General features: G+C 36.0%; 1 protein-coding gene across 1 annotated transcript in view; it reads right to left on the reverse strand.

Annotated features, from left to right (window-relative positions):
• Positions 1-26971, reverse strand: part of ZCCHC7 (zinc finger CCHC-type containing 7) — a gene marked incomplete at both ends in the record, with an annotated part of 217408 nt that overhangs the window by 5430 nt on the left and 185007 nt on the right. Inside the window, 2 exons of the mRNA XM_080709170.1 lie at positions 1572-1667; positions 25910-25945. Coding sequence (XP_080565296.1) covers positions 1572-1667; positions 25910-25945 — 132 coding nt within the window. The remainder of the gene's footprint in view (positions 1-1571; positions 1668-25909; positions 25946-26971) is intronic.

A 26971-nucleotide genomic window follows, 5' to 3' on the forward strand; every position in this document is an offset into this window, starting at 1 on the left:
CATCCAACTATAATTGTTTTTCTTTAATTGAACAAACATAAATGCTAAAATTATACCCTTTTGCTTTGAAGAGGTAAGCAAGCATAAACTGTACATCTATGTGATTTGTGTGGCAGTGGGCTGCTTATGTGAATAAGTTTCCTAAAAGATGTTGGCAGCATCTGAATATTGGTAATGGGAATAAATGCTTAGAGAGCAGTAAAGATCTAGAGATGATTGTCTTGTAAAAGGATTCTTCTCTAGTTAGGTTTTCAATGTGAGTTCTATTAGAGTGAAATAAGTATACTGTCGGGTTTTTCCATCTGTGTCACCATGTGATAGGTTTGACCACATTGGAAACAGCATCCAAATGTCAGGGCTGAGATCCCCGGTACGACTTCTTTGCTTTGGAGATAAAGACTGAGGACCAAAGAGAAAAAGTGAGTTTTTCAAATCACTTGGTTAAGTCAGTAGCAAAGCAATAATTATAACTGAGGATCATAGCCTCATTCTAGCTTTCAACTCTACCCTTCACCCCACAGTTCCGGCTGCATCAATGTGGAAGGTAAACTTCGTCTGCTGATGGTCTCTGTCCAGAACTTTTCTTCTTCTTGTAGGCTTTTGTCTCTCCCCACAATGCAGGGCTCCTGAAGCCTGTACCAATCAAGTGCCACAGCTGGGATTCCAGAGGTGTCAGCAAGTGCTGCCCCGCCTTACTGTTCACTCCCTCACTTACATGCAGGGTTCCCCAGTCTTTGTTGATTTCCTGCTTCCTGACACTGTATCTGATTTGCTATTAGTTTACCTTGGTCTCCAGGCTGTTAGAAGCCCACCTGGGGAATGGGAACACATCTCTCCACATGGATTTTCTACTTCCTGTGCTGCTGCCCTTATTTCTCTGCCTCTACATTTCCAGAATGTATGGGTTCTGAGTCTATTCTTATCTGCATGTTATCTCTGGGATGAACTGCTGCTGTTTCACACTTACTGTGGCAGCTAGCTAGGGGACTCATGCCCACCCCACAGCAAGAAGTTTCTCCTACTCTGACACTTCAACAATGACAATACACAATTTGATCCTTTTGCTGGGATTAAGGAATATGCTGGCTGTAGCGGGAGTCTGGGCATATGAACGTGCATACGTGTGTACATGTGTATGCGTGTGTATAGTCAATGATGTGTAATACCTCTGTCTTTCTACTAAATGTCAAGGACTTCATGCGAGTGATAAAGATTAACTGAACATAATACCACAGAAAACTGGAGAAGGAGAAGACCTAACTCATGAGGCTCATGAGAACTGCCATCATATTGTTGGCAACTATTATTTGTCAGAACAAAGCTTGTGACTTCATGAGCTTTATTTGTTTTCATGTAAACATTGTTTCATTTGAAACAATGAGAGGAATCTGCTCTGACAGACTGTTATTCTGGCAGGGATGGAGAAGTAAATTAGTTCAAAATATGTCTTATCCCTGACTGTTAGTTTGTAAACAAGCAAACATTCACAGTTATATCTTCTTGAGTTCATCTTTCAGCAACCACTCCCTGTGAAAAAAGAATGCTTTATTACAAATGCCACTCAAACTTACATGTCCATAATGGCCTTTTTGAGCACAGTTGTAGCAATACACTAAGGTTGATTGTCCAGAAGGGGTCTTTGGCTTTTTGGGTGGTCCAGGTTTGGTCTGCAATATAGATATTTTCAGGGGGTTAATAAAGGTTAGAAAAAGCTATATAATTTTCTCCATTCCAAAAGAGTTCTTTTCAGGTAAGGGCTTTCTTAGAAATACTGCTCCTTAGAGCTTAGTGTGGAGTGGCAGTGGACTAAGACTGAGCCCTGGAGACAGCAATATTGAGGGCAAGAAGAGGAGCTTGTGAAAGGTCCAGGGAAGGGTGGGCTCAAGAATGTGGAGACACAGAAGAACATAACTACAGGCCTTAGAGAATAGGATGAACTGATCTACAATGCTAAATACAACAGGGCAATATTAGGACTGGGTAACACCCAATACTAGTGTAACTGCTCATGGATAACCTTAGTGCAAGCATTTAGAATCAATGGGAGAGTAGAAAGAGTAGAAGGAAGGAGGGTAAAGCACACAAAGGATAAAAAAAAAGTGAAAAGATCAAAGACATGACTACTCATAAAAGCCAGGATGGTGGTTATTACCAGTGGGGAGAGAACATTACACAGAGGGTTCTGGAATAGCTGCAGTTTCCTATTTCTTGTAGATGGGCGTGGCTGCTTGGGTGTGTGTCATATACCTAATTAAATTGTAACTCAGCGTATTTCAGTATGCATATTATGTTTCATAATAAAAATGTTAAAAGTTGAATACAAGCCTGGCATGGTGGCACACACCTGTAATCCCAGTATAGGCTGAGACAGGAGGATCGCAGGTCTGTGGCCAGCCTCAGCAACTTAGTGAGACCCTGTTTCCAAATAGTGCTAAAAAAAAAAAAGAATACAGGCTAAAGAAAGGAAGAGAAGCTGGGCGTGGTGGCGCACGCTTGTAATCCTAGCATTCGGGAGGCTGAGATGGAAGGATTGCGGTTCACGGACAGCCTCAGCTACTTAGTGAGGTCCTCTGCAACTCAGTGAGACCCTGTTTCAAAATAAAGAATAAAAAATGGGGCAGGGGGTATAGCTCGGAAGTCAAATGCCCCTGGGTTCCATCCCCAGACCTGCCAAAAAAAAAAAAAAAAAAAAAAAGAGAATGTTATGTATTATTTTGAGAAGCAAGAATAAGAAGGGACTGAGCATGAAGAAAGCTAGTGGAAATGGAGAAGTTGACAAGAGAGAAGAGGAAGAAAGTGATGGATGGAGAAGGGTTCCTGAGGAGGTAGTGGCTTTAAACAAAAGGAGAAAAACCAAATCCATGCCCCCTTCCTTCCCTTTTGGAGCTTGGAAGAAAAGATAAGGATGAGCATGAACTTGGGTAAATTTATTTCTTATGTTCTTTATTGGGATTCTATAACAAAGAGTGTTAAGTCTGCCAACTAATTATGTCGTTTAATATTGCAAACAGGTGGTTTGTGGGGTTTTCTTTTATTGACGTAGAAAAACAACAAATAAATATTAAGTCTTCTTCAAACTACCTTACGTTTAACTTTTATTCTCTGAAATAAAAAACCAGAAGAAAACAATAATCTAAGTAAACTTTTCTATTGAAATTCATTATAACTGTTACATAAAATAGAATCTATGACCCCAGCTATTATCAGTTGGGATATAATAAAAATACAATTAACAAGTATCATATTTTCCAATTATTAGTATGGTTCATAAATTAAGACTAGCTAAAAAGCCACTCGTTTTTAAAAAATACACTTTTATCAGTGCATTGTAACCTTACGTCATATTGAGGTATAATGTGATAGAAACGTATATGTATATAGCACCTGGTGCATTTTCCTCTGGATCCCGCTCTGCTCCGTTCATAGTATTCAGACTGGTATTGATAGCTTCACAAATGTACACAGGATTGTTTGAACTCTTTTCAAGTTTCCCTTTTCCTCTCTCTTTTTTCCTCCCCAAATCTACTTCCACTATTCTACTGGTCTCTCTCCTTATTTTTTTATTTTTTATTTTTTTTGGTGGTACTGGGGTTCCTGGAAGCCCTTCTTCCTCCGGGCTACACTCCCAGACCTATTTTATATTTTTTTGAAACAGGGTCTCTTACGCCAGCACGGCTGGCTTCGAACCTGCGCGATCCTCCTGTCTCCGCCTCCCAAGCGCGGGGATTACAAGCGTGCGCCACCACGCCCGGCCTCTCTCCTTATTTATTTGAAGTCTCTTTTGTTTCCCAGTTTCTTTCTAGCTTCTACGTATGAGAGGAAACATGTGATCCTTCATTTTTTGAGACTGGCTGATCTTACTTAGAATAAAACTTGTTAAGTCCACCCATTTTCCGGCAAATGACATAATTTGTTCTTTACGGCTGAGTAAAATTCCACTGTATGTATATATCACAGTTTTGTAATCTATTCAGCTATTGATGGATACCTAGGCTGGTTCCAGAGTTTGGCCATTATGAATTGTGCTGCTATAAACATAGACATGCATGTACCACTATAGTTTTCTGACTTCAATTCCCTTGGAAAGATACCCAAGAGTGGTATGATTGGATCATATGGTGGTTTCATACCCAGTCTTCTGGGAACTTCCAAACTAATCCCCGTGGCTATATTAATTTTGTAATTCTACAAACAATGTATAAGGTTCCTGTTTCCCCACATCCTTGCCAGCATGTAGTATTGCTTGTGTTCTTGATGATTGCCATGTACCACTCATTGCAGTGGTTTACAATTTTCACCAGGGAGACATGAAATCACTAAGTGATTTTTTCTATTGGAAACCAATATATATTTTGTGTGTGACTACAGATTGAACCCAGGCCTGTTCTATCTCTGAGCTACATCTCCAGTCTTATTTTATTTTCTATTTTTGAATCAGGGTCTCACTAAGTTGTTGGGGATCCTGCTAAATTTCCGAGGCTGGCCTTGAACCTATGATACTTCTGTCTCAGCCTCTCAAGTACAGGGATTACAAGAATGTGCCTCCATGTCTGGCCATCTATCTTGGCCAGACTTAAAAATTATGACATAAAGCTGGGCATGGTGGTGCACGCTTGTAATCACTGCGCTTGGGAGGCGGAGACAGAAGGATTGCGCAGGTTCGAAGCCAACCTCGCTGGCTTAAGAGACCCTGTTTCCAAATAAAAAATATAAAAATAGGTCTGGGAGTGTACCCCGGAGGTAGAAGGGTTTCCAGGAACCAAAAAAAAAAAAAAAAAAAAAAAAGAGAGAGAGAGAGAGACAGAGAGACAGAGACAGAGAGACAGAGACAGAGACATAAAAATTATAGCCTGAGCATACATGATTAAGAAAGAAATAAAAAAAAGATGGTGTCAAGTATGTGATAATGTTTTGAGGAAGAAGTTGTTAAAAGCTACTGACATATTTCATCAGATGAAGATTAAGAAATCCACTGGACTCAGAGAACAGGGTTGTTGGCAGTTGCAAACTGTTGTAAGCAGTTTCATTCGAGGGGCTGAGGCAAAAGCCAGATTGTAGTGAGGTTATCAATAAAGTGCAATGATGCTGAAGCATGGAACAGAGGTGCCTTTTCAAAAACTAGGCTAAGTACGGAAGAAAGAAAAGGAACAAATAGAGCATAATGGAAGGCCACAGATGCCCCATCAGCAATGTTAATTGGTGTCTGGCACATGCCAGGAGTGTGTGCATGCCTTCTTTCATCAGTTTATTAAGAAAAATAATTACTGAGCTCCTAACACATGCAAGACATTGTTCTAAGATCAGGTCATTGAAATGTGAGCAAGAAGCTGGGTATGGTGGCACATGCTTGTAATCCCAGTACTTGGGAGGCTGAGACAGGAGGATCGCACGTTTACAGCCAGCCTCAGCTACTTAGCGAGGCCCTGTTTCAAAATAAAGAATAAAATATAGGGCTGGGGGTGTAGCTCAGAGGTAGAATGCCCCTAGGCTCAATCCCCAGTACTGAAAAAAAAAGCAAACAAGATTAAAAACCACTGCTTCTATCTCCAGCAAACAAAGTGTGCCTACGCATTGTGCATGTACACACACACACACACCCCTCTCTCTGACAATACATGTAGACAGTGATAAGCAGTATGCAGGCAACTAAAATAGAGTTATGAGTCACTGGTGATGACTTTGTTGGTGCTGGGGTCAACCATCACTAGAATGGTCCTTTCTAACAAGAAAAACCAGGAATGTGATGACTAAAACACTATTCTAGGAATAAGGCACAGGGAGCAGGTAGTTCAAAGTTCCAAGTTAGGAACAAGCTTATCATATTTGAAAATGTGGAAAAGTAACTGTAAACTTGGAGCTATATCAGGAGAAAGAAGACTGAAAGAAGAGAAGGTTCTAAAGGGTGAGGAGAGACCAAATCATGTGGGGCTTTATAACAGGGTGAAGAGCACTGGATTCCTTTTGAGTGGCATGGGAAGCCAGTGAAGGGCTTGAAACTAAAGGAGGGTACTCAGTCACTAGTTGGTCACTGCTAGGAGACCATAAATGATGATAAGAAGAATAATCCACCCATCAAATAATAGATTTCCTTAAAATGGTACTTATCTACATTTATAAATTGTTCTATTCAAATACAGAAGACAATTATTCTTTGAGGCAAGATTTCTAGATTCCTTGATGAGAAGGAAAACATGCTATGTTTATACCACTGGAATAAGAGATTCCATTGGCTTGAATCCTATGCAAAGGACAAGATAAATCCAGAAGTGATGATGAGAGAATAATGACCAGAGAAGCTGTGAGAACCATGTCAACAGGGATATCTGGTTGCTGGAACTTTATTTGAGTGGTGTGGATACAAGTACAGATGCCAGCAAAGAAAGGACTACCTGCGCCCCATGGTCCTAGCTTTTCCTTGAGGGGACAGGACACCAGGAGAACTGCACACACTACCACATGGCTCTCGAGAGGCTCACTCCATCACCTCTCAGGTAGAGGCCACCTTTAAGTAACACTGCCACTTGTTTCCATGCTCAGGCTCCTAATCCTTTCCCTACTCTATTTCTTTATTTTTTTTTTTTTAAATAGTTCTATTACCTTCTCCTGTACTAATGTAGTTTGCTTATTGCTGATTTGCTATCTCACTGCTATATTGGAAGCTGCACAAGGGTGGGGACTTTTGTTTGGGCTACTGTATATCCCTATGTCAAGAAACTAGACTAGGAACTGACAAAAATACCAAAATAGGGATGGGCAAACTATGGCCCACAGTTCATCTGGTCGATTCCTGTTTATTGTAGCGCCCACAGTAGAATAGTTTTAAATGGTCAAATATAATAACAAAAGGATATTTTGTAACACAAAAATTATGTGAAATTCAAATTTCAGTGTCTGAAGTTTTACTGAAACATAGACCATATATTAATTTAGTGGATTATATTCAGCAGCTTTCATGCTAAAAGGCTAGACTTTTGACAGAAACCATATGGTATGCCAAGCTAAAATATTTACTCTCTGGCACTTCACAGAAAGTTTGCCAACCTCAGACCTACGACAAAGGAAGTTCCCAATAAATAAATAGTGGTGAATGAATGGGTGTTAAAGACCTCAAAATTCTAATGAGTGGGAAATTGGTTATGCAGCTCATTAAAGTGTAAAAAGTACACAGAAACACTGAAATTATCTGCTAATTATGAACAAGAAGGAAAATTTTATGGAATTTCTCTGAATTTATTTCCCTTGTCTGAGGAAGTAACAGGTAGTTCTAATGTATTTATCCCTTAGTAGAAATCATTCACTCTAAAAGGTTGTTGAGTTCCAACTATGCACAGAGCATATAATAAATTCTATGAGGAATGCCAAGACATAATTCTAAAATAGACAAAAGAATAAAATAAATATAGTAAAGATCTTAAATTCTTAAATTCATGTTTTTCATTAAAGAACTACAGTGGTATTTTTTTTCTGAGATGTTGTTCATATAGTCTGAAAGAATGAATCATGTATCTTGCTGTTATAGAATGGATCCCAGATGAGGTTTTTTTTTTTGTTTGTTTGTTTTTGGTGGTACTGGGGGTGGAACCCAGAGGCTTTCTACCTCCGGGCTATACTTCCAGACCCATTTTATATTTTATTTGGAAACAAGGTCTCACTAAGTTGCTGAGAGCCTCACTAAGTAGCTGAGGCTGGCTTTGAACCTGTGCAATCCTCCTGTCTCAGCCTCCCAAGCGCGGGGATTACAAGCGTGCGCCACCACGCCTGGCTGCATTAAATGTTTTTAAGCCAGTTAACATACATGTGGTGCAAAATTTAAAAGTACTAAAAGGTACAGAGAAAGGCCTGTCTTCCTCTCTGTTCCCATTCAAATGCCTTTCCTCAGAGGCAACTACTGTTACTAGTTTTGTTCTATTAGAGATTGTCTAGGCACATAAAAATGCATGGATACATGTGGGACTCCTACGGAGGTGTAGTACAAGGCTATGGACTTGGCCTCCTCAAAGAAAAAGTATTCCAGGAAGAGATTTTAAGAATTGGGGACAATTAAGGGCAAAACTGACTAATTCTTTCAAAGAGCCAGAGACTCTGGTAATACCCAGTTACCACTGAACTTTGGATTATGTTCTAATTCTGGCTCTACTGGCCGTTGAGCTTGGGGGGGTTTCTTAACATGGTTTTGCTTTGTCCTACCCATCTGTAACATGGAGATAGTAACAGTGCTCCTTCCTGACACTGTTGTGAGGACCATACACATACTCATCTTAAGCAACCCACCAGTAAAACAGGACCAGGGGACCCTTCCTCCTTGAAATATTTTCTTTACTTAAGTTTCCCAGAGGACACATTCTGTAGGTTTTCTTCTACCTCACTGGCTGCTTCTTCTCTAGTCCCCTTCCCTGTGTCCTATCCTTACACTGGAGTGTTTTTTGACAGTTTTTCTTCTCTCTTTAATTCTGTCTCATTTCATAGTTTTATATTACCTTATACCCTGGCTACTCTAAAATTTGTATTTTCAGCCTCGCTCTCTCCAACTCCCTACCTCTTCTAGGATTCCTAACAGGCATCTCCTCTCTGGCTTAAGAAACCCTGTTAAAAAAAAAAAAGCACAAACACAAACAAACAAACAAACAAACCAAAAATAAAAAAAACATAAAATAGGTCTGGGAGAGTAGTCCGGAGGTAGAAGGGTTTCCAGGAACCCCAGTACCACCAAAACAACCCAAACAAACAAAAACCAAAACAAAACCCTGCCCTTCACCCATGTTCCTCCTTCAGTAACATTCATGTTCTTGCCCATCTCATCACCAGCAACCCTCTCCTCTCTCACTTATAATTCATATGCAGTCCATCAGCAAAGCTTGTCAGCTCAGTACAATACATCCATTTCGTGCATCTCATCACTACTGCCCTGGTCTGATTCAACTCTGATTTGGGTGATTATGAGGGCCTCATAACTGGTCTTTCTCCTTCTATTCCTGGTCCTCTGCAGCCTAATATCAACAGAGGGCGACTACCAGAGCATTATTACTCCTCAGCTGGAACCCTCTAATAGCTTGTCCTCTCTACAATGACCTACAATTTGCCTTCCCCACTGTCTGACCTTGCTATATGCCTTGAAACATACCATACTAGCCCTTTCAAGAGGTTAATCAAGAGCTTAGCACTGGCTCTTCCATCTTGCCTGGATCACTCTTCCCCTAGATACAATGTGGTATCATATTCCTTCACCTCCATCAAGTCTTGGCTCATGGCATCTTATTGGTAAGGCCTTTATGACTGTTCTACCTAAAATGGCTGGCTAGCTCTGTCCATGTGGTACTCTTCATGTCTCTCATATTTGAAAACACCCCCAACCATAAAACAAACATCCTCCCACTCAAAAAACTTCCATGGAACTCATCACACTTGACCCATTAACTATTTTACTTGTTTTATCTATCTAACCCTAGCCCCACCCACCAGGCAAGAAGAAATTAAGTTCTGTGAAGGCAAGGAGTTTTGTCTGCTTTTGTTCACTCTTGTGCCCAGCTTCTGAAATAAAGCCAGGCATATAGTAAGAGTTCAGCAAATCTTAATAAACGAATAATAAGGTTATGCATTAGTAAAGTACATGGTCCATAGTAAACATCCAATAAATTTTAGCTATTGTTAATAATAATTCACAAATAATTATTTGTGAAAATAATATATTTTTATGTCACAACGGGCAAACCTACAAAACCATGCTTTGGTATATGAAGAAGCTTGAATAAATAATCAAACAGCTTCCTTACTGTCTCTTCTAATTCACACTGAGAGTATGGAATATACTCTAGCAAAATCAAGAAAGAATTGTAATGCAATGAGAATAGGAACTCAGTCTTACAGAAACCAGGGATGAGGAAATCCTTAAAGATTTTGAAAGCAAGTTTCTTGTTGACAATTGTTATTTTATTTTAAAAGTAATCTCAGATATAGCCCCACTGTTCATTTATGTCCCTGGATGAAGTGAAAACATTTGGATATTCATTCATCTGAATAATGTCACTACTTAGAAACTTCCATTATTACTAATAAAAATAGCACCAATATTTATATTGTTATGAAATTTGAAACTGTTTCACAATAATTAATTAGTAAATGACATGACAAATGCTATCTACATACCCTCATTTTAATAAACTATCATGCACTTGGACTTAATAGGAAATCAGCCTAGATCTTATTTAATTAGAGAACATTTCTATATTAGAATACTGAAAACTCAATAATGATTTCCAGTGGACAAGTTTTCATACTATAATCTAACAAAATTCTTTAGGCTACTTAGAGTGTTAGACACATAGATTTGTGACTCAATACTTCTGTCTTGGAGCATGTCTTTATTTTTAATTAACAGAAAAGGTCCAATTTAAAGCAGCATGTGTCGACTCTTTAGCTCTGTCTAACGTGCGTGTACTGCTGACAAAAAGTTAAATCCAAAGGAATGAGTGTAGTTTTGTAGAACTTTTTTTAAGTAAAAAAAAAAAAAAATCATCTAAAGATTTTAACCCATTGGATACCAAATGAACTATTTATGGAAGCAGGCCCTTTTTTGTTATAGACATTTAAATAATCTATATTTGTAAGGTGATATCTTGGAGATTACTATCAACATATAGAAGTAATGTGGTAGAAAGCATTACCTATGAAAGGTCCATCCCATCTGCTATTCTTGCTGAAAGCTTTTCATGCACCAGTAAACTCAGTAAATATCAGAAGATAAAGCATAAGCCTACCACGCCACGGATTTACTCCTAATGTCTCCTCAAAGTGCAGCCCAATGCCACGATTACAAATGATTCTCTTCTAATGTCATTTTACATAACCCTTTTTTCTGCATGAGTAGCTAGTGCGGAATGAATGAATGAATGCCATTAAAACAGTTAATCATTATCTGGGACACTGGCCTTACTCCCTTCACTATTAGGAATCTCCATGACAAAGGCCAAGAGATCAAAAAACGCTAGTGCTGCCTCAGTGTCCTATTTCTAACAGTAATTTTTTATGCAAATGAATCTGCTGGGCATCTCCCTCTGTGACCTTGAGCTGCCCTTATCTAAACTGACTTTGATCCAATGAGAGCTTGCATCTAGTTGAAGTTCATTACTATACAGGATATGCAATCAATTTCACTAATTAAAGGGAATTTTCTACTCTTATGAATGCAAAATGGGTTTATTTTTATAATTATACATATGCTCAAAGACGAGATTATGTTTTTATGTATTAATCCAATTTGTAAGTGAACATACCTTGAAAAGCAAATATATACTTGAGGTAAATACACTACCAAATATATCACTGAGAAAAACAGAGCTTAGTTACAGTCTCTGAACAAGTGGAATTTTCATGTATACCTTTGTGTGTGTGTGTGTGTGTGTGTGTGTGTGTGTGTGTGTGTGTGTGGTACTGAAGGTGGAACCCAGGAGCTTTTCTATCTCCGGGCTATACTCCCAGACCTATTTTATACTTTATTTGGAAACAGGGTCTCACTAAGTTGCTGAGAGCCTCACTAGGTAGCTGAGGCTGGCTTTGAACCTGTGCGATCCTCCTGTCTCAGCCTTCCAAGTGCAGGGATTACAAACGTGTGCCACCACGCCTGGCTTCATGTATACTTTCTGAAAATAGGATGTGATATTCATGTTTGAGAATGACTCTATGCTTTCAAAATATTTCCAAATCAATTTATTCTTTCAATAAACTCAGTAATGGTACAACCCTTCCCCCAATATTTATGTTTTAAAAAGTCCAATCCAAGTAATCAAATATGATTTCTCAAGAAAATGTTGCCACAAACTAAAAGCTTCCAACCACATTCAGAGTTCATTTTGAAGTAGCCTATTGATATCAATTTGACACTTGAGCAGGGAAAATGTTTGAACTTAAAATATACTTTTTTATTGCTTAAAGGCACTACTTTTTTACTGGTTACTTAGATCAGAGAAAGTTTTCTAAATATTTTATTTAGTTTTATAAAGAATAGGCAGGAAAAGAAAGAATAATATTTTTCCTTACCTTTGATATTTCTTAAAATATAAATGCGGCTGGACATGGTGGCGCATGGTAATCCTAGTACTTGAGAGGCTCAGATATGAGGAAGGCAGGTTCAAGGCTAGGCTCAGCAACTTAGTGAGATCCTCAGCAACCCGGTGAGACCCTGCTTCACAACCAAAATAAGTAAATAAATAACAAGGCTGGGATGTATAGCTCAGAGGCAGAACAATCCTGGGTTCCATCTCTAGTACCCAAAACGTATATGCATAAGCATGCCAACAATATCTGGGTCTACAGGAGGAGAAGTTTAAAAGCTGGGCAGGTGACCTGATGGCGAAGAGCAGAGCTGAACCTGTGAGAAGGCAGCACTGACCCTGCATTGCCAGCAGAGCACAGGCTGGCCCGTCCCTCCCCACAACACGTTTCTCAGAGTGGATCCTCACACCTGGGATGCGAACTCCAGGCCTAGTCCCACCATGGTTTTGGACAAAGTCTTCCATGTGTTCACTGTTCTGCCAAATATTAACAGTGTCACTTTCCTTTGAGGATACCAGAAGAAATTTTCTAAGCTAAAGACTTCAGAATTATTTTAAAACAATGCTTCTTTTATGAATTTCTTTTTTGAGGTACTGGGGATGGAATCCAAGGGCATTCTACCTTTGAGCTACACACCCCCAGTCCTAATTTTTATTTTTTATTTTGAACCAGGGTCTCACTGAGTTGCAAAGGGCCTCACTAAGTAGCTGAGGCTGTCTGTAAACTGTGATCCTCCTGTCTCAGCCTCCCAAATGCTGGGATTAAAAGCGTGCGCCACCATGTCCGGCTTATGAAATTTTTTAAGCTTTTATTTTTCTTAGTGAAAAACAAATTCACAGTTGGGCATGGTGGCGCATGTTAGTAATCCCAGTACTTGGGAGGCTGAGACAGGAGGATCAGTGATTTGCGGCCAGCCTCAGCTACTTAGTGAGGCCCTCTGCAACTTAGTGAGACTCTGTTTCAAAATAATGAATAAAATATAGGGCTGGGGGTGTAGCTCTGAGGTAGAATGCCCCTGGGTTCAATCCCCAGTACTGCCAAAAAGAAAAAGAGAAAACCAAAACCAAAACCAAAACCAACCAACCCAAATTCACTTACATTCCAGTGGACATTGCTACTGATTTCCTTTATATCCTAAAATGGCGTTAAAAGTCCCATATACAATAATATACATATATATTTTTTATGTGTTAAAAAACTATGTCATATGCCCAACAGACTTCCAATCCATTGGGTAATTCCTTAATTAGGCAGATTTTTGAAACATGTATTATGTACACAACAGACCGGAACGTCTCCTTTGGAGCATTTTCTAGTCTATCGGGTGATTACATCATTAAGCCACACATGCTACGTAGAAAAAATCCTTATGAAAATTCATGAAAAAATGTACAGCACATCATTAGCATGCAGCAGACGTGTATGCTTTTGAAATTTTCTCTGTTAAAAAAAAAAAAACTACATGAAGTAATTAGTCCAGGTCATGAAAACATGAGAAAGGTACCTGACACTGGTGAAAATGAAAATAAAAAAACCTGCATCTCTAATGGCTTATCTGAGAATAATTTGTTTTATAGAAAAATGGATTCTTAAACAAGAGTTCGTTTGAATTATAGTACAGTGTTGCTTTACTGATTTATTTCCAATACACACATAACTTCCTTTCTCCCTCTCTTTTTGATATACTTTAAGTTTTACAAACCAATGGTTTGAAAGAGTGCAAATAACCAGGGGCAAAACCATTAATTATTCAAATACTTACACTATTCTGTATGCTTGTATACTTTTGTTATCATTTTATGAAATCAATAATTCAAAGGACTGCATGAGAATGTCTTTTTTAGTAAGTCAAAACTATGTTAAAGTAATGTAAATAGATGTAAATGGTTGTAAATCCCAGTAGTGAAAAGATTACATAATTACAACATTGAGTACTAGGTAAAACCTTACCACATTGTATTTGAAAACTAAAATAAAAGAAGCACAAGTTTTATAAAAAGAAGCCACTAAATTAATTAGTTTATGATCTTTCTTTTTGGAAACGAGACACTTCTCCTACCAAAAAACCCCAACAACAATAACAACAAAAATAAAGAAAATCTCAGTAAGCAGAGAACAATGAACATATATGCAAGACAGTAAGGATCTCAGTAATTCACTCCCTGAATGCTCCAAATCTTCATGGTTTAAAAAGCATCCCAATTTTCTCTAAAGGTAGTGGCATTTATTCACTGGGCCATAGCTAATTTTACATGGAATGCAAAAATGTTAGTTTAAGTTTAATTTACCATCCTATTTAAATATTTCCAATGTAGCTCTCAAACTGCAGAGCTATCCCTCTATTTTAATTTTAAAGTAAGTTAGCAAAGGCCTCCTTCTTAATCCCCAGAGACTACCTACATAGTGACACAAACCACAAATTTATGACAGCAACATAAATGCTCTTCTGAAGTAATGTGCAACATTAAGTGAAAATCGTTTCCTGGAAAGATATTATAGGTATCTATATTTTATTTGCCATCTTAAACATATCTGGGTCTTTATGGCCTTATTTTAAAAATGTATTTCCTTTTTATATTTCCTGGTGCAAATGGACTGCATAAATAAGCAATGTGCTATGAGGCTTCAGACCAGCCGATAAAACCTTTCAATTTTCATGCCAGCTTCTTCTTTTGTAATTCAAATCCGCCTGGAAACTGGCAGCTCTGAAAACTGAAACAAGCACTGCCACAAATACCTTGTAATGCTATCGACCTTGTCTGCCCATGCAGTGAGAAAGGGGGATGCGTATGTGTCTGCAGCCATCCAGATAACACAACTCATTTTTTTTGGGGGGGGGATAGGGATAACAGAAGCCAGCCCCAGACTGTGCACCAAAAGCAGTCATTACCAGGCGAGCTGGAGAATAAGTCTCTTCAAAATACACAGTGCATTTAAAAACCATATATGAGGCTGAGCCACTGCTGTCATTACCAATTTTAATTTAGCTCCTTCAGTTTGCCAGCCAGATAAACTCTTTAGTGCTGTTTTTTAATCTATTTGCCACATTTTATGTTTAAGATTATAGTAATATGGACAGGAGAAGGAATCACTTTTAGGGGAAATAAAGAAATAGATCCGCTTATCGGCGCCCATCAGAAAGTTCATTAATCAACCAGGCTTTGTGCCCTCTAAATTGAAAGGTTAAATAATCCTCTCAGGAATATTTCTCGGCCCCCTCCGCCAATTGTCCAGAAAGGAGCTGCCATTCATAGCACACGGGATCAGTGACAGGGTATCTTACCACTGTTTGGGCCCCAAACAATGATGGACAAATGGCCTGGTTTACAAAGAAACCTTTTAGTACACAGATGGAAAAGGACCACAAGCTTTGATGCAGGGTAGAGGGATGAGGAGGGCATGGAGACTGGATATAGGGACAGAAAGAATACATACATTTATGAATTAATGGGTATTTCATTTGAAGACTTACTGGGTGAAATATAAAGCACAGAAACCACATTAATATATAACTTTCAACTATATGAAATGTTTAACATATTTAAATCTGCTTACATATTCTGTTTATATATTTTGTACATAAACCTCCAATGAAAAGTTAAACCATAGCTCTATTTATTAGCTAATACACAGGGATCCACATAAACTGCAAGATTTTCATTTTGACCATAACTCTACATGATTTACAACACATGGCAACCCCTTTTCCCCAAACCCTGCTTATTCTATTGAAATACTCGTAACCATCGGTTACAAAGGTAGGGAATTCCATTAACTGCAAGGACCCGGTTTCAAGTGTGTTGGGTGAGAGTAATGCTCTTTTGCTTTTACAATATATTCCATCTTAGCCCTTGTCTTAAAATAAGGAACAAGCATGAAATTGGAATGCTCTTTGAAAGAATACATGTCACCTGTGTTGAGAAAGTGCTTGGTTTTGTTGCTTTTTTGCTGGACATCTATGAGAATATAGTTTGAGAGTTTGCAGAACTGATCCAGCTCTTACAATACTATGTTTTGCTAAGAAATCTAAGTGATGCCGGGCATGGTGGCACATGCTTGTAATCCCCGCGCTTGGGAGGTGGAGACAGGAGGATCGCGCAGGTTCGAAGCCAGCCGTGCTGGCTTAGGAGACCCTGTTTAAAAAAAAAAAATTGGTCTGGGAGTGTAGCCCAGAGGTAGAAGGGCTTCCAGGAACCCCAGTACTGCAAAAAAAAAAAAAAAAAAAAAAAAAGAAATCTGATTTCTTGGCATGAAGCAGTTTAACCCAAAGTACAAAACACTGATAGACTATTTTGTTTCCTCCCTCATCTGACTAACGTCAGCCCTCTACCCCAGCATATAGTACCATAATTGGCAGGTGTGTGAATTATTTGATTTCATTTTATTATTATTTATATAGGAAGCAAATATTTATAAAATTTAATTTGCTTAGGGTAGATGACTGTGCAGATGACTGAAGTTATCACTTTAAAATTATGCATTTATTAGGTTAATATACATTTTTTCAAAGTGGTATCATTGCTTTTTTATTTTTTTGGTTCAAAGGATCGAGCCCAGGAGCCTGTATATGGTAAGTGTGTATTGCATTTTTACAGCACAATTCACTATAGGCAAATTATGGAACCAACCAAGGTGTCTGTCAACAGATAAAGAAAATGTGATATATACCAACAACAGAATTTTATTCAGCCATAAAGAACAAAATTTGTCATTTGTAGGAATTATGTCATTTGTAGGAAAATAGATGGAACCTGAGAACATTACACTGAGATCAGTCAGTCTCAGAAAGTCGAAAGTCCCTGGGTACCATCCCCAGTACCACAAAACAAACACACACACAAACATTCTATATACTGTGTAAAATACATTTATCATTTCACTGCATACTTAGAAATATCCTATAGCTGGGCGTGGTGGCGCATGCTTGTAATCCTAGCGCTTGGAAGGCTGAGACAGGAGGATCGCACAGGTTGGAAGCCAGCCTCAGCTACTTAGTGAGACCGTTTCCAATAAAGCATAAAATAGGTCTGGGAGTATAGCCCGGAGGTAGAAAAGCCCCTGGGTTTTATCCTCAGCAACACACACACACACACACACACACACACACACACACACTATCCTATAAAGCATATTTCCCATTTTTCAGATGAAGAAACTGAGGCTCTTACAAGTTAAATATTTTAACTACTTTTTCAATCTAGAACACAAAATTATCAGACTCTGAGTAGAAGTCCAATTCCAAAGCTGGCATTCTTTCCTTATGATATAAAACACTCCTTAGTAATTTCCTCAGAAATATGTCGGCCCCCTTGCCAAATTTCATACTACATCTTTTTATGGACTTAAGTAAAATGAGGAGGAAACATAGTCCAATGGGAAACAAAGGAAATGTGAGGGAACCAAGAAAGTCAAAGTTGAGATTTTTATTGTGTAAACAAAGTTAGGATACAACCCTAAACTTAGTTTTGCTAACTGGAGAGCAATGTAGAGTAATCCACAAGATATCTATAAAGAAATATACTAATATAAAGTTGGCATTTATAAGCATGCAATTGTTATAAAAGTATAAAGATGACCTTATAATCTACTCAGTAGATTCAGTTATGTCTGTCTGTCTGTCTGTCTGTCACATCACTGGGGATTGAACCCAGGGGCATTCTACCTCTCAGGTACACCCAATAGCCTTTTAAAATTTTTAAAAATTTCGAAACAGGGTTTCCTTAAGCTGCTAACGTTGGTCTTGAACCATGATCTTCCTGTCTCAGGGTCCTTAGTACTGGAATTATAGGTGCATGCCACCATGCCTGGCCAGATCTCTGATTTTTGAAAAAATGAATAAAATATATACACATGAATTCTTTTTAATCTATAAGCTAATACAGATTTATGAACATTCAGTTTGAATATTTCCCATTTTTGAAAAGTGACCCATCCATGTATTGGTATATCAACTAAGGTGAAAGTATAATTGAATGCCAAAGATATTTAAAAATATCTAAACATGCAGCATTTTTCTTCATATAATATTTTTGACATTACTTAAAAACCAGAATTGTTGGTCTGAGTATCATTCCATCAATTTCAAAACAGCTGGAAGAAAGTATTTATAAATGTACAAATCCCATGATTTTCTGATGTCAAATGACCTATGAATTCCAAGTCTACAATCTGAGCAAAGTGAGCAATAATTCATTACTTTTAGTAACTGAAGAGAGAGCACTTTTGAAGCCTTAAACTAAGTTCAACTTAACTTTATTACTAAAGTTTATATCATAAAGAAAAGTATAACATGAGTTCAGAGAGACTGTTCATATCAAGAAGTTAGGGGTCCTTCCTGCAGATTATTCAAATGATTTATCCAAACTCTTAAAGGTTATGGTTGATCATAACTGAGTAACTAATTGATTCCCAAATACTTAAGACCTGTGAGGAATTACTGTAATCTACCATGTCACTCCCATGCATGACTACTAAAAGGAATGTATACTGAAAATATCACTGGTCCAGTATTCCTTATTTACATTTATTATTAGACTGAAATATCCAGAAAAGAGTATTAAAAACCCAAACACCTGGAATATATTTCTTCAAGGAATGACAAAAATCTCCTATTTTAATATACATATAAAAAGTAATTACTCAAATATGCTAAAATTATTCTATATTATACTTCTATACTCTTCATGTATAAGTAACATGACATAAATAGGCATCATTCAGCACCCAGATTTAAAAATTACTAATTTGCTATATAAGTCAAATACTGAACAATTATATATTATATTTATATTAATTTTGCTATACTAGGGGCACTCTTTCAAAGTGCAGAGCTGCAAATACAGGATGTGCTTTTTGGGGGGATTATAATGTCTATCTTTTTGAGAAACAAAAGAAAAAAATTTAAAGTATACTATATATATGCATATTATAAACATTTAGAAATGGAATTACCACATTTAACTATCAAAAAGAAACTGCCCGTGCAATGACTAAACATAATTTCTTTTAAAGCAAAAGTGAACACACCTGGGGAAGAGAAAAGGGTAATAAAAAGTTTGAATGTAATTTTCTATCTTTCCATCATCTTTAAGAAAAATATGTATTAATACCTAAGAAAATGAATAACCACAAGAATTTCTTTAAATTTTAAAAACAAAAGTAAAACTCAAAACTCAAATGGCAAAAAGTCCTAAATTTACTGGCCTTTCCCTCAGTCACTGTGGGACAACAAAGCACAGAGACCTTTCCTGTCACATGAAGAAAGAAAATTAGTGTTCATGGTAAACTCCAGATTCAATTAATTTATTATTGAGTAACATGGTACTAGCTAAGAAGTGAACAAAACCATTAATGAACCAGTGATTAGGTCATTAAAGATATTTAAAAGATAGCAAAAGCACAGCTGCTTCTATGTCAAAACATTTTTAATAAGTTTTTCTAGATCATGTAGATGCTGTATACTTCTCATTGCTTCATTATCTGATACACTTAAATCTACATTAGGATTATTGTAATAAAGCACTTGATATTTAAATATGTTAACAGGAAAAGCTACTCAAAATGTACCATATTGATTTCTCATTTAAACTAGTTTTTCATTAAAATATTAAAAATCAAATCAGTTTAGAATTTTCTACGAAAAAACAGACACTTCAGTATCTCTTTGAAAAGAAAAATGTGAGGTAGGGTTTGTTCATGTGCTTCAGTAAATAATAAGAAAGTTATATCCAAATCTAAAATATTTTTACTCCATCTCCATCCAAAAATAAGTATGTACACACATGATTTGTTAATGTCTGAGGAAGCATTACAAGAGGTAAAATAACATATGCATCTATAATTCACAGCATCCATGTTTTTCACTTTCCTTTACAGAAGCTTTAGGAAATTGCTTTTTGATGATTTGGCAAATTGTATTTATTTTTAAATGAATCTCATTTATTGAGATGGATAATTCCAGTTTTCATTTGCTTTGAAAATGCATTTTTCAATTGCTTCCAATGATAAGTTCTGGCAAAATGTGGTTCAACATGCCAGTGAAATAAAGATTAAAAAAAAAAATCAGTCGACATACTATGTAAATGTAGTAATTACCTTTTATACTCAAAACATGGTAAGACTGAAGTAAAAAATTGCTAGCACAATTTTGACACTACATTCATTAAGAAAAATGTAAATATTTAAAACAAAAACAAAGCTAGTTACAAAAATTTTCCATTTGAAAAATCTTTAAAAATTTTGGTCACTGTCTTCATAGATGGAGTATGAGTAATTAAGTCATCAATGCTTATTCAAAAAATTTCTCTTTGGGGTGGGAGTATAGCTCAGTGGAAGAGCTCATGCTTAATGTGTGAGGCCCTGGTTTCAATTTCCCAGCACCAAAAACCAAACCAAACCAAACCAAAAGCCAAAAGCTTTTCATATACCAAGTAACTTGAAAGATGAAGCAACCTGGTTCCTTTAATATAGTACTGGCCCCGCAGTAGCATACGAGAGTCTTGAGTCTTCTAAATTACCAGAGCACACATACACTCACCTTAGTAGTATTTTAGTATTCAGTACATTTTTAATAAAAATAAAATACTTGAAGCCGGGTGTGGTGGCGCACGCTTGTAATCCCCGCGCTTGGGAGGCGGAGATAGGAGGATCACGCAGGTTCGAAGCCAGCCGCGCTAGCTTAAGAGACCCCGTTTCCAAATTAAAAAAGTATAAAAATAGGTCTGGGAGTGTAACCCGGAGATAAAAGGGTTTCTAGGAACCCCAGTACCACCAAAAATAAATAAATAAATTAAAAATAAATAAAAATAAAAATAAATAAATAAAATAATAAAATAACATACTTGAAAATTTGACAAAGATGAAATGTCTCAACAGCAAATCCTGATCAATAAAAATGTTGAGAGAATAGTAACAGAAGTATATGTAAAAAACCCTACAATTTATACAAGAGTATTATTGGTTCTTGAAGTTGGTAAAGTAAACTGAATTACCAAAATAAGAGTTCCCAAAAGAAACTTATACCTCTACGTCAGGGCTCAAAATATGATACAGAGAAAAAGTTGTTTTGAAAGCTCCAAAACAGAATGAGAACTGAACCTCACTTTATTCTGGAGTTAACATTTTAAGAAACAGTGTGTAACCAGTAACCAGTTCTATTGAGCACCCAGATATACACAGTGTATATGTATATACTTAGTGCATACTTACTCACAAACATGCACACACAAACACATGGGAAGAGAAAGACCTCTCAAATGCTACAGATTTTGTGGTTTTGGTTCTTGTGGGTTTTGCAGATCTGTTTATATATCTAAGGAGCTCTCAGAAAGATATTTAGAATTTCCAATAAGTATCCAATTAAGAGAGAGAAGTTTTTTTTTTTTTTCCATGAAAAGATTCTAACTTGAGGCTGACTTTTGGAAACTTTTTATTTCTCATTTTAAAAGAAAAACCTGCCGGGTGTGGTGGTGGATGCTTGTAATCCCTGGGCTTGGGAGGCAGACACAGGAGGATCGTGAAGGTTCGAAGCCAGCCTTGCTGGCTTAAGAGACCCTGTTTCCAAATAAAATATAAAATAGGTCTGGGAGTGTAGCCCGGAGGTAGTACCACCACCACCACCACCACCACCACCACCACCACCACCACCAACAACAACAACAACAACAAACTTATCGTCAGGCATGGTCACACACTTGTAATCCTAGCATTCAGGAGGCTGAGACCGGAGGATCGCAGTTCATGGACAGCCTCAGCTACTTAGTAAGGCCCTCTGCAACTTACTGAGACCCTGTTTCAAAATAAAGAATAAAAAATAGAGTAGAGGGTGTAGCTTGAAGGCCAAATGCCCCTGGGTTCCACCCCCAGACCTGCAAAAAACAAACAAACAAAAAACAAGAAAAAATAAAAAGAAAAAAAAAAACTTTCCATCATAGCATTAGGCATTTAGAAAATTGTTATGTACCCTATCTCACATCACAATCCTAGGATAAAGATTTTTGTATCGCTACAGCCTCAGACCCCAAATCCACTTTTTTATTTCATCTTCTGGACTATAAAACACAGTTCTAAAGTTAAATTCCAATCTGTTGACATTTAAGGGTATACACTTTAGTATGGCCCAGAATTCTTTAGAAGATAAAAATTCTTACTTAGTTTTTAAATTCATATTGTGAAAACATTATCACACTAGGAAAGCTCATGATAATGTGTTTCTAAATTGATGCTTCCAGGTAAGGAAAGAAAACGGAGTGGCAAGGTGAAGTGGAATATCGTTAACTTTGGTCCCTCAGATACACTCTCCCCTCTCACTGGTTCAGGTATACTTGATTACTAGTGGACTATGGTCAAAAACCTTTCCTGGGCCAGAAGGGAAGGCAGGGAAACTCATTACTCTTCTCCATTTCCCAGACAACATTTTTAATTTTTGAAATGTGAATTCTAAGCATTCCAAACTTGATGTGTAAAAATATTTAAAACTGAGTTCTTCTAAATAAATTAACATTAGCTTCTTCCCTAAATCTTTAGTTAAAAAAAAAGATAGCAGGGTTGAAATACATTCTAACAATGTGCACAAAAAAATCCAAGTGCAAAATTATATCTAAAAGATGTACTGTCCTTTTTGGTTCTTAATACATACAGCTTCTAAATAGTAAATTCCTGGTTATATTTTTAAGTAAGTAGATTAAAAACAAGATTAACAAAATGCCCAATCCCTGTCAAATTACAGTCTCTAGTAGTTAAAATTCTGTTGGCTGTAAAATTCTGTTGGTAGCCACAGTGGCCTAAGATTTTTAAATATAAATGAAACTAGAAATGACAGGAGATGGGGGAAGGGATTTTCCTTCTTGAATAAAGAGGGAAAAATTTTTAAAAATATAGAATGAGTTATTTGAAAATAAAATAATAAAAAAGTCAGGTTTTACAAAAGTCTGATATTAAAGCACAAGAATAGGGCTATACTATTAAAAATTTTAAAAATTTCTAGATATTTTTACAGGAAGTAAGAATATTGACTATTTGAGGAAATTATGTAATTGTTAAATAAAAACAGTTTTTCCATGTAAATTTCCAAATCAACAATCTAAAGACACTAAATTATATATAGTATAGCCACTAAAATATGTAAAAAAATAACATTAGCCATATAATTGTTATGATGTGTGTGTGTGTGTGTATACACATATGTAGTACTTTTTAAGTTTTAGTGGCATGGGTCCTTTAGGGTGACACTTTTAGTTCTTAGTATGTAGTGAAGTTAAGCTTAGTTAGAAAGCCATTCAATTCAGATACAAGTAGTTAAAGGGACTTCATTTGCTCACTCATGTCAACGATTGGAAATGGTGAGCACTTCTATAACTTTTTTCTTATTTCAGAATATATTTTATGAAAATTTTCTATTTGAAACATTTCACAAGAATTTATTATATTAATCAACTTCATCATCTTATATGTTTGAAAAATAATACTGTTTAACCTATAGACTTTTTTCTTTTAAGAAAATGATTCTTAGAAAGACCTTACTTTGTAGTTGTTAAAACTCAAAGTGTTTTGTAAGGAACCTTCTAATCTTACAGGTTGAGAGGGAGATAAAAGTAATTGAAAAGCTCTCAAATGTAAACATTTCCAAACTGTATACATAATTATTTTCTCCCCCTCCCTCCAAAAAAAAAAAAAAAAACCCACAGATCTTTTAGGGTAAGAAATAGATACGTTTTTATTAGAAAAAGAAATTAATCCATGATTAGGTATAGGTTTTTCCAGAGTTCTAAGCAGACTGTTTTAAATGAATATACAGTATTCAACTGCTAACTAAGTTAGCAATTCTAACCTAGTTCACTACTTGGTCATTATTCTGATTGATGCCAAATTCATGTGTGAGAACTACTATGAGTCAATAGATGGCAGTCCATCGCCTAGTAAAGAGCTAAAGAAGAGTAAAATCAGCACGCATCTTGCTTTTACTCAAGACTGAATATTGCTCAGTTGTATATATTTGGCTATTGCTCATATGCTGATAAAATAATTTAAATAATTAACTATTTTATTTTAGATGGTCAGATAAATATGCATGCATGATGATGTGTTACTATACAAGTGTTATACTTGCATAGTGAACTCATTATTAATTAAAATTTGACAATTATGAATTGTGATGGCTAATTTAGTAGTACTTTGAAAAATTAAATAGGATTCCAGATAGGGACAAATGCAGTTTTCAAACTGAATTTGTTATACCTACAGACAGAATATAGTATTCTACAAAAGGCAAATTAATTTTTTTCATTTATTTTTTACCTCAATTATTCTTTTTTACAATGTTTCTGAAAAGGTAAGATATTAAACAGGCCTTCAAATATTTCTCTGATACTAGAAACCAAATTTTCTTGCTCAGTGACAATTATAGAAAATAACATTAAATATAAATAATGAAAAGAACTGCATAAAAATAGTACTTCCCATACTTCAAGTTTCCAAAATTGGAAATCTCTAAATTAAGAAAGCTAAAAGAAATGCAACGACAAATTTATTAGGATATTACTTAATAAAATTAACGATAAAAAATTACTATATGCCTACAAAGACTGATTCTGAGATCTTGAAAAGTACAAAATATGATCAGATTCTAATCATGTTTAGGTTGTAAGGATGTCACCATATTATGCTAGGATAAAAAATTACTCCATGAGCACAAACATAATAACATGATGTAATCAGATGAATTACATCTGTAGCATGGAATACACGGGCATGTATGTATCTTTTAGTATAACATTAACAATTTTAACTGCCTGTTTTAGATTTGAGGAAGAGTTGAGAAATTCCTGCTTTCTATAATTGAAGATTCTTTATTAAATTAAATGGTGATAACAAAATGTGAAGAAAAAAAAAAAAACACCACTTGGCTTCTTGGGGCTGCCACAGACAAAATGATAGTATGAGTCTACCTACTGGTTTACTTTCAATTTCTGTAAGTGGGGAGGAAAAAGAAGATATATTTTGCAAAACTTTACCTTTTCTCTTTTTACAACCTATTTTTATAAATAAAAACTTTTATACTAACATGCCAAAATTTTAACAACTATTAACATAAATTATATCTACATACAATTAAAATAAAATAGTCTCTTGCTTAGCACAACATATTTAATACATTAAGAATGACAAGTAGGGGTATGGTGAACTCATAAAATTATTTAAGCTGAATAGTAAATGTAAACTGACTTCATAATCTTGAGCATTAGTAAGCTGGAGTCTATAGCAACCATGTTTTCTGTTTCCACTTAGGCTAAAATTACAATAAAAGGAAACCAGAGAACTGAATCATTTGAATGATACTAAGCACATATTTATACATTTAAAATAAGCCAAGAAGGGCTTAAGGACAGGACAGCTGAATTGTGTTATATAAAAGATACAATAAACTTTCTCTGGCTTCCTTTTAAAAATGTTCAAATATTTCAGTAAAGGCAGAAAAATGATAATGGAAGATACTCTGAAATGTATGCTTGTGGACTCTGGATGATACAATATTTTTAGGACACTAGATTATTACTGTTTTTATGGCTTCTAACATACATTTTCTCTTTAATGAATATAGTCAAAGAAGAATGAGAACCATGATGTAATTATTAAACAATGCAGAAATAAAAAACAATCAAAATCCTTTAAGAACAGGAAGATAAATGATAGGGTTGTGGGCAGGAGAGAATAGAAAAAGTATATTATTGCTTTCTCAGTACAAAAACTCTTCAGATGTTTATTATCTTCAGCAGAAGATGCTTGTCTATATTTTATGGTCAGCAGTTCAGAGAAGGGTAAATAGGCTGGGTCTTGGGAAAAATAAAAAGGTGTTTCTACTCACCGTGAGGTGATACTGCCTCCAGATTTCTGGGCAAGCCTGGAAAATAAAAATATTGATCAGCTGGGAGCATGAAACAAGGTACTTTACAGCCTGTTGGTTTTGGCATAACCCAGCATCCACTGGTGTCGGTCACAGGAAAATAAGAAGCTTAACAGAAAGGGTCTGCATTTCAGCTTCAAAAACCTGGCTAGACAGTTTAATTGAATTTTACACTGGTTTAACACACTCCCTGCCATTGTCAGAAAGCCAGTAACAAAGTTTTCTCTCTCTTTTTTTCTATTCAGGTTAGAAGTTTGGGGCACGAAGATGTGATAAAGAGCCATAATTCAGTTAAACTGGTAAATGAGCAGCAGTGATCAGAATCAGTAATACTCACCAAGAATACTTTTTAAAGTAACAATTTGAACTTTGGTAGTACATACAAAATAATAGCAACTGCTTTTAAGAAGGTCTCATTGCGATTAGATACTTCTGATATCTACTGCCATCTTTTACCTAAGCACTTGGTGTTAACTTTTAGTATTCTATGAAAAAGAGAAAAAAAAATAACAAAAACACTGAAGAAACTAAAGTCCACATCTTTTCTCTAAGACATCAAATTTTTACATACCCACACTGGTAGAGAAATAAATAAAAAACCTCAATAAAAACGCAGTAATTTTGTAATTGGACTTACTGTAATCAGAACAAGTAACAAGAAAATACATATATGCAACAGCATACATTAAAAAAATCAGTGATCAGAAGACATTTTTCTATGAATGCACATTTGAATCTAATTATGCCTAAATTATTACTTTAAGGAGATACTTTTCTAAGCTCTTTAGTTGATCAATTTAACATCTCAGAAAAAGAACTGCTGAAGACAGGAAGTTATTTTTTATAACTATACTATATCAATAATTTTAATAAATTAGAACAAAAAGCTAAGTAAATGTCAATTCTTGAAATGAATAAAAATTTAGTTTTAAAATATATATGTAATTTGCACACATCTACATGTATATGTGAATGCATGCCTAAATTATAATGGATCAAGACTTACTTAAACCTTTGCAACCT

This window comes from Muscardinus avellanarius (genome assembly GCF_963383645.1).
Source record: "Muscardinus avellanarius genome assembly, chromosome: 13".
Classification (NCBI taxonomy): Eukaryota; Metazoa; Chordata; class Mammalia; order Rodentia; family Gliridae; genus Muscardinus; species Muscardinus avellanarius.